The 11,175-nt window shown below is 36.3% G+C and overlaps 1 protein-coding gene across 1 annotated transcript; it reads right to left on the bottom strand.

Moving 5' to 3' along the window:
* Positions 1 to 2,515: 2,515 nt before the first annotated feature.
* On the bottom strand, positions 2,516 to 3,458 carry LOC105049638 (calcium-binding protein PBP1-like). The gene has a single exon (XM_029264204.2). It carries the CDS (start codon positions 3,231 to 3,233, stop codon positions 2,838 to 2,840), a length of 396 nt encoding a protein of 131 aa, XP_029120037.1. The 5' UTR covers positions 3,234 to 3,458; the 3' UTR covers positions 2,516 to 2,837.
* Positions 3,459 to 11,175: the final 7,717 nt, after the last annotated feature.

The following is an 11,175-nucleotide window of genomic DNA, read 5'->3' as shown; positions in this document are numbered from 1 at the left end:
GAATGTGGGTGGAGTTTTCTCCAAATCTAATGCAGAAATAACTGACCTTTTTTTTACATGTTTCTTCATCAAAATTGTGTGGAGAATTCTTCCTACATGCTTTAAATTCAAAGGCAGAGCCCAACTTGAAATCCCCATGGAAGTGTTGGTGGGCAAAGAGAATTCCTAAGGAAGATGGTGGGACTTTGGGAACAGCTGTTGTGGCCACCTACTGGCTATGCTGAAAATTAAGAACAGATTCAAAGTGTCTTCCCGAATAAGAACTCTATCTGTCATTTTAATATTTAGTTTGTATAAAAACTCATATAAATATATATTTAATCTCACATCGATTATTCATTGAAGAGATTTTAAGTACTTATATAAGATTTAAAAATTCAAATACTATTTTTTGACTAGTCTTTCTGGTGAGATTTCGAATTGTAATAAATGGTGTCAGAGTGAACTCGGCTAATAACCTGTATAGATTAAAGGACACTGCAGATTGAGGGCCCATTTAGATTTGATTATAAGCTGATGGTAGTGTTTATGATTGGATTTGAATGGATTTATATTTTTAATTTGGTGAGGATGTTAGAACTTAGATAGAAGAAGTATGTGAGAATCCGTGCAGACTTGTATTTAATCTCATATTAGTTATTCATTAAAAAAATTTTAATTAATATTTATACAAGATTAAGGAATCCATCTGACTAGTATTTGTGGATGAGATCCTGGATTGTGACAGTTTACGAGGCTCTCTGTGTTTTGAGAAACACTCCACATGTTATAGAAAATTTACTCAAGCTTTATAACTTAATCCATTGTAACTTCCCTGGAGGTAGCTCCAGAGGCCGCTCCAGTTCTTCTCATGTAAATACTCACATTTTAATAATATTCTAACACCTCTCCAGGTTTCTCAAAAGAAAAGGAAGGATCCCATTGAAAACATGACTTTCTTTAAAAAAATATAAATAGGAAGATCATATACTACAATCTCTCAAAACTAGATATAACTAGGAAAAATAAGAACAAAAAGAGGAGGAGAAAATTTTAACACTGGTGGACCATTGGGTTGAAAGATCTTATATGCGCTTCTCACCTCCACTCCCCTTTAAATAGATCAGCATATCACATGCTTTTGTCTTCAGCTTGTTGGTCCATTCCATCTCCGTCACTCGACTAAATGCATCCCAATCATGTTCTGGTTTATGGCAATCGGAAGCAGACGGGAACCGAGTTGCGATTCCTCCCAGATTTATCTCTCTGCTTCTGTAACTCTGAACCGCTTAGTGGTTTTCAAGAAAAGAGGTCTGGCGTGACACCAGCGAAGCCGTAAGATAAGGTTTTCAAGAAAAGAGGTCTGGCGTGACACCAGACCGCTGGAAAGAAATCAAATACCGCGTCGACAGATCGGATAGTCCAATTATTATTTGGACCAGGTCCAATGGACTACACCAAATGTGCCGGTGGATAACACGCCACACCACCCGTTGCATTCCCCATTTCCCGATTGCGCGTTAACCCCCTTGCACATGCTCCGAGATGTGGCCTGGACCTGTTGGACCTTGTCCACGCAATGAAGTCTCGGACAGCTGGGTCCGAAACAGCGCGGACGAAGACCAACAGCTTTCTACTCTGTCTTCCTAATCAATCTGACACATTGAAATGTTTATTTCTTAATCAAGAAACTACTGAGAATATAAAAATTCCAGTATCCAGATCGAATAGCAATCTGCTGTGCTATTCTAAATTTTTGAAAGAACACCAAAGAATCAAACTTAGAAGCTCAGATAATGTGAGAATTTGTTAAAAAGAAGCTGAAATTTTTTTTGCAAAAGAGATGAAAAATTGGCGTAAGAGTATAAAATTCCCAACCAAACCTCAATAAAGATAATATCGATATTTTGTTGGTAAATAAAAAATATCAATACTGTATATACATAATCGTATTAGAAAAGCTGAAAAAAATATATCATTATATTATTATACAATATATCAGTAAAAAAAAAATATCATTATGTTACACAATCCTTGATTCTAAAGAAACATCATCTCCAAGTACTCGAATGAAGCTTGGTGGTTTTCTGGGGAGGGATAGAACTAGATGGTTATGTTTGGAGACGAGATCACTGAAGACCCGTATATAGGGGGCGAATCATATTTTTAAGCCAATGTTTCGTATGTTTCGATTTAGATAAATTCTTTCCAATCTTTTATTTTTTTTCAGTACTCTGTTTTTTTTATAATACTATCTTAAAATCATAGAAACAACCATAGTAATTTTTAGATGTTTTGATCAATTCTTTTCAACAATGTTACTGCTAGATCATGAATTAGAAGCAGGTGATTGGTTTGATGTAGAACTCAAGGGTTACATACCCCTTTTTTTTCTTTTTCTTTTCTTTTTTTTTTTTTTTTTTTGTGAGGGAATAAGGAGAAACTTAATTACTCCTTCAACTATTATTAATATGCATGAATAGAGAGGTAGACGGATGAAAAAGATACAAGAGATGTTATCAACAATTCTTTTGCATGGAGTGAAAGAGGTCGTAAGTGCATGATGACCACATATCCTTCGCTTTTCCTCACCACAAAAGTTTTCCCAAATTTGGAAAGTTGTAGAGTTTTACAGAGGATCGCATTGATACCTCAAAACTACATAATAATAGAACTGATAAAATAAAATTTCTCTGGCATTCGTTTTTTTTTCCTACAAGCACCATCCTTATTTAATTTTCTTAGCATCTCCATTTAGATAAAAGCATCAACAATTATGTCAATGTGAGGTGAGGCAGTGATCTAGATGAATACAACTGAGCGCGTTGGTGCATTAAGCTCAAGGCAAATCAATAACGTCAGAGCACAACAGACCTCAACTCCATCCCAAAAGCCTCTTCTAACATCCTCCAAGACCCCTGCATCAACTCCGGGCTCAACCTAAACATAAGGATGCAGAACTCCGTTTGGTCCAGAACCCCATCCCCATCCAAATCCCCCTCCGTTAGCATTCCCAAGAGCTCATCATCTGCCAACCCCTCGAGCCCGAGCCTTGCCGCGTTCCTCCTCAAACTCTCGAGCGTGATGACACCCTTCTTTGTGTCCATAAGCAGTCTGAACTCCTTGCAGAGCTCCTCGATGAGCCCCTCGGGCCCCAGCCTCTTGGCCATAAACGGCAAGAAGTCCTTGAATTCGAGCGAGTCCTCCACCATGCTATCTGGTCTTTGATTCATAGCGTTCGAGCCGAAGGTCATCGGTTTGGTGAATGGGAGAGGTGGGGAAGCGAGGAGGTGTTAAATAAGAAGGAGAGGAGGAGAAAGAGAACAGGTTCTTGGAAGGAGTCTCCATAGGTGCCAACCAAAGTACAAATAAGTGCTTTTAAGTTTTAATAAAGGTGGTTGCCGGATTCTTCAGAGGAAGGCTGTAGTTTAGTTTCGGGGAAGCTGCACAGATTTTCCCTTTTCTCTGCATGGGCTGGCAACTTTTTATTGAGTAGCCCCCAGCCGGCTAATAGTTTTACATGCTGGTCCCTATTTTTGGTGATGGATGGGCTTGATTGCTTAAAAACACTTACCTGGAATCCAAGAAAGAGATTAATGGATGGGAGTCCTTTCTCGTGATGGAAAACAATAGAAGGACCTCAATTAACGTCCAGGTGTCAACTGCCAGGTAGAGCCATATGTGGCTTGTGACATCTTGCATTGAATTCAACCACTCTAGAAAAGGCACTAACGTGATTTTTGCTTGCATGGCGTTGTCAATTGGAAGAATTAATTACATATAGCTCCGTAAATAATGATATGGCCATTCCAAATGAAATAGTTAGACTATGCAGAAATGACAATATATTGATCGTAGATATACCTTTCTCTGGAGTGTAATGTGTTAGAATCCATCACACTGAAAGAGGCTATAGGATGTTGTGCAGCATTGTACTCGAGGCCTTATGCACAGTAGTTAAAGTGTATGGTTTTCAGAATTGACTACCATCGGTCGTAGAAGATTTTTTGAAAAATTCAAAATAACTCAAAAATATTTACTAGCTGGATTGTTAGAATCCTATTCGAATAAAATTATATCAAAATAACATCATATCTGACAAGATCCTAAAAAAGATCATGAGAAATTGTGGAATATTAAACAACCTTGGTGGTCAAACAAATAAATAGTGCCATGAATGCACTGATTTGCAATTCTTGGTGTTCAACATCTTATAATCTTTTATCTCAATATGTATCTATTTATCTACCTACAGATTGAGTAAATTTTCATTGCAACAGTGATACCATGTCAAACTCCTAACAACCCAATGAGAATGCTTACATTTCATCGATTGCTATGTATTTTACTGATTCTCATAATGATATCTTATACTGACCAATTGATTTTCGATTTTTGATTGGATTGTTACAAGTTTGACATGATATCACCGTTGCAACAAATATTTACTCAGATTGAGTAAATATTCATCTTACATTTTGAGCTCAACAATTTAAATGAGTCCGTGTTTTTTAAGCAAAGATTGGTAATATTAACAAAATAAGCAGTAATTTGTCTGATTAACTTTTAAATACTTGGAGAAAAGAGTTCAGTTATGGGCACCATTGGCGATAACAAATGAACTTTTCCCTTGGAACATCCTGGTACAAAAAAGTGACCTTCCATCTAGTTACATTTTGGCCTGAGAAAGAATATATAAGTGAGAGCAAGTGGAAAACGATAGAAGTAGTCATGTGAGAAAAGCTAGGAGCTAGATTCGGCTTAGTGAAGAAGGAAATAAGTGTGAAAGAAAGAAACATCGTAGAGTCTTGGAATATTTCCTTGTCGAAGTTCAGATGCAGTGTATTTTTATTACATTGTTTTTAATACGGGCCCACAAAAGACGTGCTCTTCATGGAGGGAAGAAGAGGGCATATGGATGCTGCGGGAAGAGAAGGGCTCCTTCAAAATTGTCGGTAGTCCTCTCAAAGGACAAACAGGAAATTTCTCGGGGTGACCTTGGTTTGCATGCTTTTTTGATCAACGGTCGCAGAGTCTGGTGGGAGAATAGGAGAAAGGGTCATAAAAAAATTGTTGTTGGTGTAATGATTAGGGTGGAAAGGGGTCACAACATTGTGAACCTAATGGTGAGTTAGGGAACTATCAGAATTGATGATTTATATAATAAAAAGCGTTGCTGACAAAGAATTGGGACTTCGAGACGATATAAGGGGCCGTTAAGTTATGGCGGCCTAACTTCCGTCCAGGAACGGACACCACCCAGCGGATCAGATTGCCGGAGCTTCGCATAGAGCTTCGGGATAAGGATAAGGTGCTGAGGTTAGCAGCAGCTACAGGTGCTCTACAGGTCGTTGTATGTTTGCACCGAAAAAATTATTAGTGGGGCATATGCTGGGCATGCGTGAAAGGTGGGAGAACTCGGCAGCCGTTCACGTATGAACACCTTTCGCTTCAGTTAGGAGAGAACAGGGCATTTGCAGGAGAGCTATATCTCTGCTATATATTTAGATATTTATATAAGATCAAAGAATTCAAATAATACGTTCGGATTAATGTTGTTGGTGACATTCTAGACCGTTACTCAAAATTCTACCGATAACACATTGATGATTGCTAAGGCAGGAGTTGAGTGCAACAGTTGAGAAAATTCGATGCCAGTGGGGTTGTACAGCCCATCAGTGGTCGTCACCAGGCTGCTGGCGGAGGATGAGAAAGAGCCCGAAAAATAAAACCAAAGAGCAATTGCGCAGCCCCATCCCAGCCAAAGCCAAAGGTGTTAATCATTGAGGATGAGCAAAAGCCTGAATCAGAAGAAACAAGCTCCTGCACCCGAAGGTTCGGATCCGAAGGCTAATGTTAATAGGGTGGTGCAAGTGTGGCGACCAGTAACTAAGGGGCTTAACCAGGTAGAAATGGCTCGAATCGGGATGACAAAGGACGTGAATCATTCCAATATGATTACGAGGCTACCCACTTGAGCCTTTGCCGTGAGTTCTGAATAGTATTCAACTTCCAACAGGCACCGGTAAACCTTGTCTTCAACCATTAGTCGGAAAAAATCACAAGCACCGGTAAACCTTGTCTCAAGCCATCGATGGAAGGAACTCAGTATCACGTCCCGAACCCAACATCCGGGTCAGATACGTGATGGCCGCACACTCCTTAGAGCAAGTCCTAAAGAATATGCAAGGCCAAAATAAAACATTACAATCTTAACATCAACAACAATTAATTTTAACAATAATTCGTAAAATCTTGCATAATTACAAATTAAATTTCTTCAATCCTCTGATCAGGTACTATGACACTCTATCTATTCATCTGCTCACCCATAAATTTAAGCCATAGCCAATCATGAACGTCTTGCAACTCTGAGAAGAAAAAAAAAGATGAAGAGGTGTGAGCTTTACAGCCCAGTAAGAATTTTCATATCACACTGATATAATAACATAATTTAAAAATAAAGATAAACAATAAAATATAAAATCCGATGTTCAATGTTCAGAATAATGCAAATATCCATAAATTTTCTGTCTTGTTAAAATAGATGCATCATCATATGTTAACAGGTGAAACACTTTTATTCAATAATTATTTCATGTCTTATCTTTCATTTCTCCTCTCATAATCACATGATTTTTAACATTTTCTTTCTGACTCTGGACTAACCAAGTCTATACCTCAGTCATCATCCGGATCGAATCCACTTAAAAAGCCTTTCAAGGCTGTCCCAGGATGAGCTCCTGGCCAGCTGTCCCACGTACGAAAGCCCGTGAGAGGCTGTCCCAGGCATAAGCTCCTGACGGGCTGTCCCAGGCATAAGCTCCTGGCCGGCTGATCCACCTGTAAGCCAGTGGGAGCTGTCCCAGGCATAAGCTCCTAGCGGGCTGTCCCAGGCATAAGCTCCTGACCGGCTGTTCCACATGACAAGGCTAGTCCATACCATATATCTCTTTCTTTTCATTTAATCATTATGTGTTAATTTTATCAAATCAATTCTGTCTTGCATTATGATCAATTCAGATATGTCATATCCATAATCATGCCATCAATCTCTGATACATATATATTGACATAACATACTCATGCTTAAAATCAAATAATTGTATCTCAGGTATAATAAATTCATCGATCTCAAATCTGACGAAGCAAAACCAATGATGCAAGACCAACAGTAAAATAGCATATATATAATAGTGATCATATACAGAGATTCTTACCTTTACCGGTGACTGATCCAAGCACAGAAATCAATGTTCTTCTTTGATTTATGAATTTCTTTAATAAAATATTTTCACTCGATATCATATAAAAATCACATATAGAGAATTACCGATAATCGATCCTAATAACACAAATCGAGGACCTCTTTTAGGATTAATCAAAATTAAGATTTATCTAAGTATCTGGATCCTCCACTGATCCATAAGACTTCTAGAGAGAGAAAATCCATGAAGAGAGAGAAAATTCTAGAGAGAGAAAGTAGAGAGAGAAATTTTCGTATCCTTCAGATGAGGCAACCATGGTCGAGATCATCAGAGGTCCTATCAGGGTGACTTAATATGAATCAAATATTATAAATTTTGAATAGGATCGGACTGAAATCAGATCTACTGTATGAATTTTGGAGCAATCTCAAATCATCATATTTTTATTTCAAATTTATCCTAGGATCTGTGATGCAATCAAAGAGAGAGTAGAAAGACCTTAGAGAGATGAAATCCATAAAGAGAGAGAAAATGGTCTAGAGAGAGAATCTAGAGAGAGAAGGTAGAGAGAGGAGAGAGGAAAGAGGAAGAGAAAGGAGAGAGAGAAAATTCTCTCTCTCTTTTTTTTTCTCTTTCTCTTTTTCTTTTTCTTTTTCTTTTCTTTTCTTTTTCTTTTTTTTCTTTTTCTTCTTTCTTTTTTTTTCTTTTTTTTTCCTTTTCTTCCCGCGGCCTCCCTTGGGTCAAAACAGGAGAAGACCGATGAGGTCCCCCCCAGTGACCTGGGCTCTGATGAGGTGGGTGGCTTCGTCGGAGGTCAGGCAACAGGTGGAGGTGGCGGTGGAGCAAAGGATGGACGGTGGTAAGGTTCGACCGACGAGAAATCAAGAAGAGATCGAAAAAACAGAGGACTGTCAATTTTTCTTTTGTTTTTCGGTCATTGGCCGGTCACCGGTGGCCAAGAACTTCAGGGAAGAGGGATAAAGAGATGAGGGTTCGGTCTCGAGGATGGAAAGCCACAACCGGCGGTGCCGGTGGCCGAAAAAGAGAGGAAGATGGCCCGGTCGAACAGAGCAAAATAGGGGTCACCTTGTTTATGGATTTTTCGGCGATCCCGAAGGCCGGAGAGGGTGCACGAAGCCATAGAAAAGAGAGGAAGGAAGAGAGGAAGGAGAAGAAGGGTTTACCTCAAGCTTCAGCAGCGTCGTCGGCTCCAATTTTCGGCGAGCACAAGAAGAGTTTACCGCGGCTTCTACGGAAAAAAGGAGAAGAATCGGGCTCAAAAATCACCGATGGAGGGTCTTGAGAGAGAGAGAGGCTTATTTATAGAGGTCCCTAGGACTCCGGTGGTCTTAGGACTCCCTTTCCATCCGGGATTCATCGGAGAAGAAGACTCCCATCGGGAGTCTTCTTCCCCATTCTGTTTCTTTTTTTTTTGTATGGGTTTTGGATTTTGGGCTTGATTCTGGGCCCAATTGGGCCGGGATGTTACATTCTCCCCCCTTCAAATAATTTTATCCTCAAAATTAAGTTATGTCGTTCGAGATACCTATTTCAAAGTATACATTCTTCATGTCATTCTCAAGCTTACGATAATGTCTTATATATTATTTATTTCTCATGATCTTGTTATAACAAAAATTATTTGAAATTTCAAACTCATCTCTTCTTATTGATTTCCCAACTTTTTGAAGAACTGTAATATTTTGGACTTGTATTAATATACCACCATTATTTGTCTAACACATTCCACTCGAAATTCATAATTATTTCAGACTGCCTATGATAGAAAAATAAATAAAAGCCAAACATTGGGCACTCTTCACAATCATCGATTTCTTTCTTCTCTTGACCTTCCAACAAATTTTATATATAAACTCTCATCTTAAGAAAACCTCAATCTTCTATATCAGTCCAAGTAACAATATTAAATTTAAAAAAAAAAATGAGATCTATGTCAGGACATTTTAAGTTTGAACTAATATCAGAACTATCAAGCTGTTAATAAACTTGAGATATCTAAAATTTCTTGGCATTATCTACAATGAAACAACCTACTGACAAAAATTATCCGGCTATGATCAGATTAGATCAAAATTTATAACATCTTTTCATTATCAATAAAATCCTTCCTTATTTGCAACTAATATATTTCATCATAATATCTTTTGATTTAAAAGATTAATATTTCAAATCAATTTAATCCACCACGCTTTTGCTGCACACACTGATCTTAATTTATCAAATTATATAAGTCTATCAAAGATAAAAATATCCTTATATGTTAGATCAATCCAGGATAGATCCAATCTTCAAATTTTATATAAGACTTAGGGCAAAATTTTAAGTTTTTTTTTTTTATCTTTACTACCTTTGGGTATAGCATATAAAAATTAAATCTTGATCCACTTCCTATGTTTGAAATCATTGCATAAGTTTCATCACTCTTCAAGAATCCAACATATCTAGAATCAATTGGAGTGAACCTTAGATTTACCTTATAATTATTTAGATAATTTTTTTTTAAACCAATCTTTCTTTGTAAAAGAATTAACTCCAACTTGAACAAACTAAAAAAACTCAAGCCAACATCCTTAAGTAGAATCAACTTAATTATTTCTTATAGAGCTCCCTTCATCACAACCCTTAATATTAATCAATAAATCCATACAAAATCTTGTCCCTTGTATAAGTCATTCAAAATTTATCACTAGCAAGATGTCTTAGTTCAATTAAAAAATCCAAACTTTGACTTGAATAATTAATACACTTCACCATCTTCAACAATCACAAGAAAAATTAAAAAAAAATCTAATCCGAAGATGGTAATATAAATTATTAAAGATTTCATCATAACCTGTATATCATACTCTGACAAAATAAATTTTTTTCTTTAAATTAACAACAATATCAAAATACTTTTGATCTACTTAGAAGAGTAAGCTTTTGACTTGAAATTCAATACAACTTGAAAGATCAAAAAATCATATTCAGAATATGATATTTTGAGTAACCAAAAATTTTACCAAGATGTGTATCTCATATTCTCATAATAAAATTCAAGTATTTATTTATTTATTTTTTATCTAAGTTTGAGTTTCATATATGATTCTCTTATAGGTTCAATGCTCAAAAATATTTCTCTCTCATATGATGAAATTTCTTCTTAGACCATATCCTAACTTCCTTGATAAATTTAAAATTTATAATACTCAGATAATTAACATCAAAATCAGAAAAGTTATCATGATTTCCTTCCATATAAATTTAACATTCCAAAATCATCGAGTATACTCAACATAACATATCAATACCTCCCACTTCCTTCTAAGGTCAACTCTTCTTATATTCAGGCCACCCTACTAATTGAAATCCAAGATATAACTCATCAATTTTATTATAGACATCATACGCCACTTATGCATAAATTTTATTTTAATATCTAAATATTGAATCTTCTCTTTTATATCTATCATGTTCCTCATGATCATAACCTAAGTTCAGTTATCACTAACATTACAATTCTGAATAATTATAACCTTAAACTCAAATACTACTTAAATCATATTTTCTAGTGATCATAACCTAAACTCTAATATCATTTTATCATACCTTTAATGATCATAATCTTAAACTCTGATATTATCAATTATACTCTATTGATTATAATCTCAAAGTTTTGATATCACTTATATGATAATTCCTAGTGACCTTAAACCTGAGCTCTAGTACTGTTCTATCATATTCTCTGATATCACTCTGTCACATCCTATTGATCATGCATAAAGTTTTGATATCACTTCATAATCCCTAGTGACTTAAACTTAAGCTCTAATATCATTTTATCAAATCCTATTCACTTATTTCATAATTCCCAATGATCATAACCTAAACTCTGTTATTACTCTGTAATATTTAAATCACTTATATTATAATCCTTAATAATCATAACCTGAGCTATGATATTATTCTATCACATCCTAATCACTTA

Source organism: Elaeis guineensis, chromosome 2, assembly GCF_000442705.2.
Source record: "Elaeis guineensis isolate ETL-2024a chromosome 2, EG11, whole genome shotgun sequence".
In the NCBI taxonomy this organism is placed as follows: domain Eukaryota; kingdom Viridiplantae; phylum Streptophyta; class Magnoliopsida; order Arecales; family Arecaceae; genus Elaeis; species Elaeis guineensis.
This window is presented reverse-complemented; position numbering and strand designations above follow the sequence as displayed.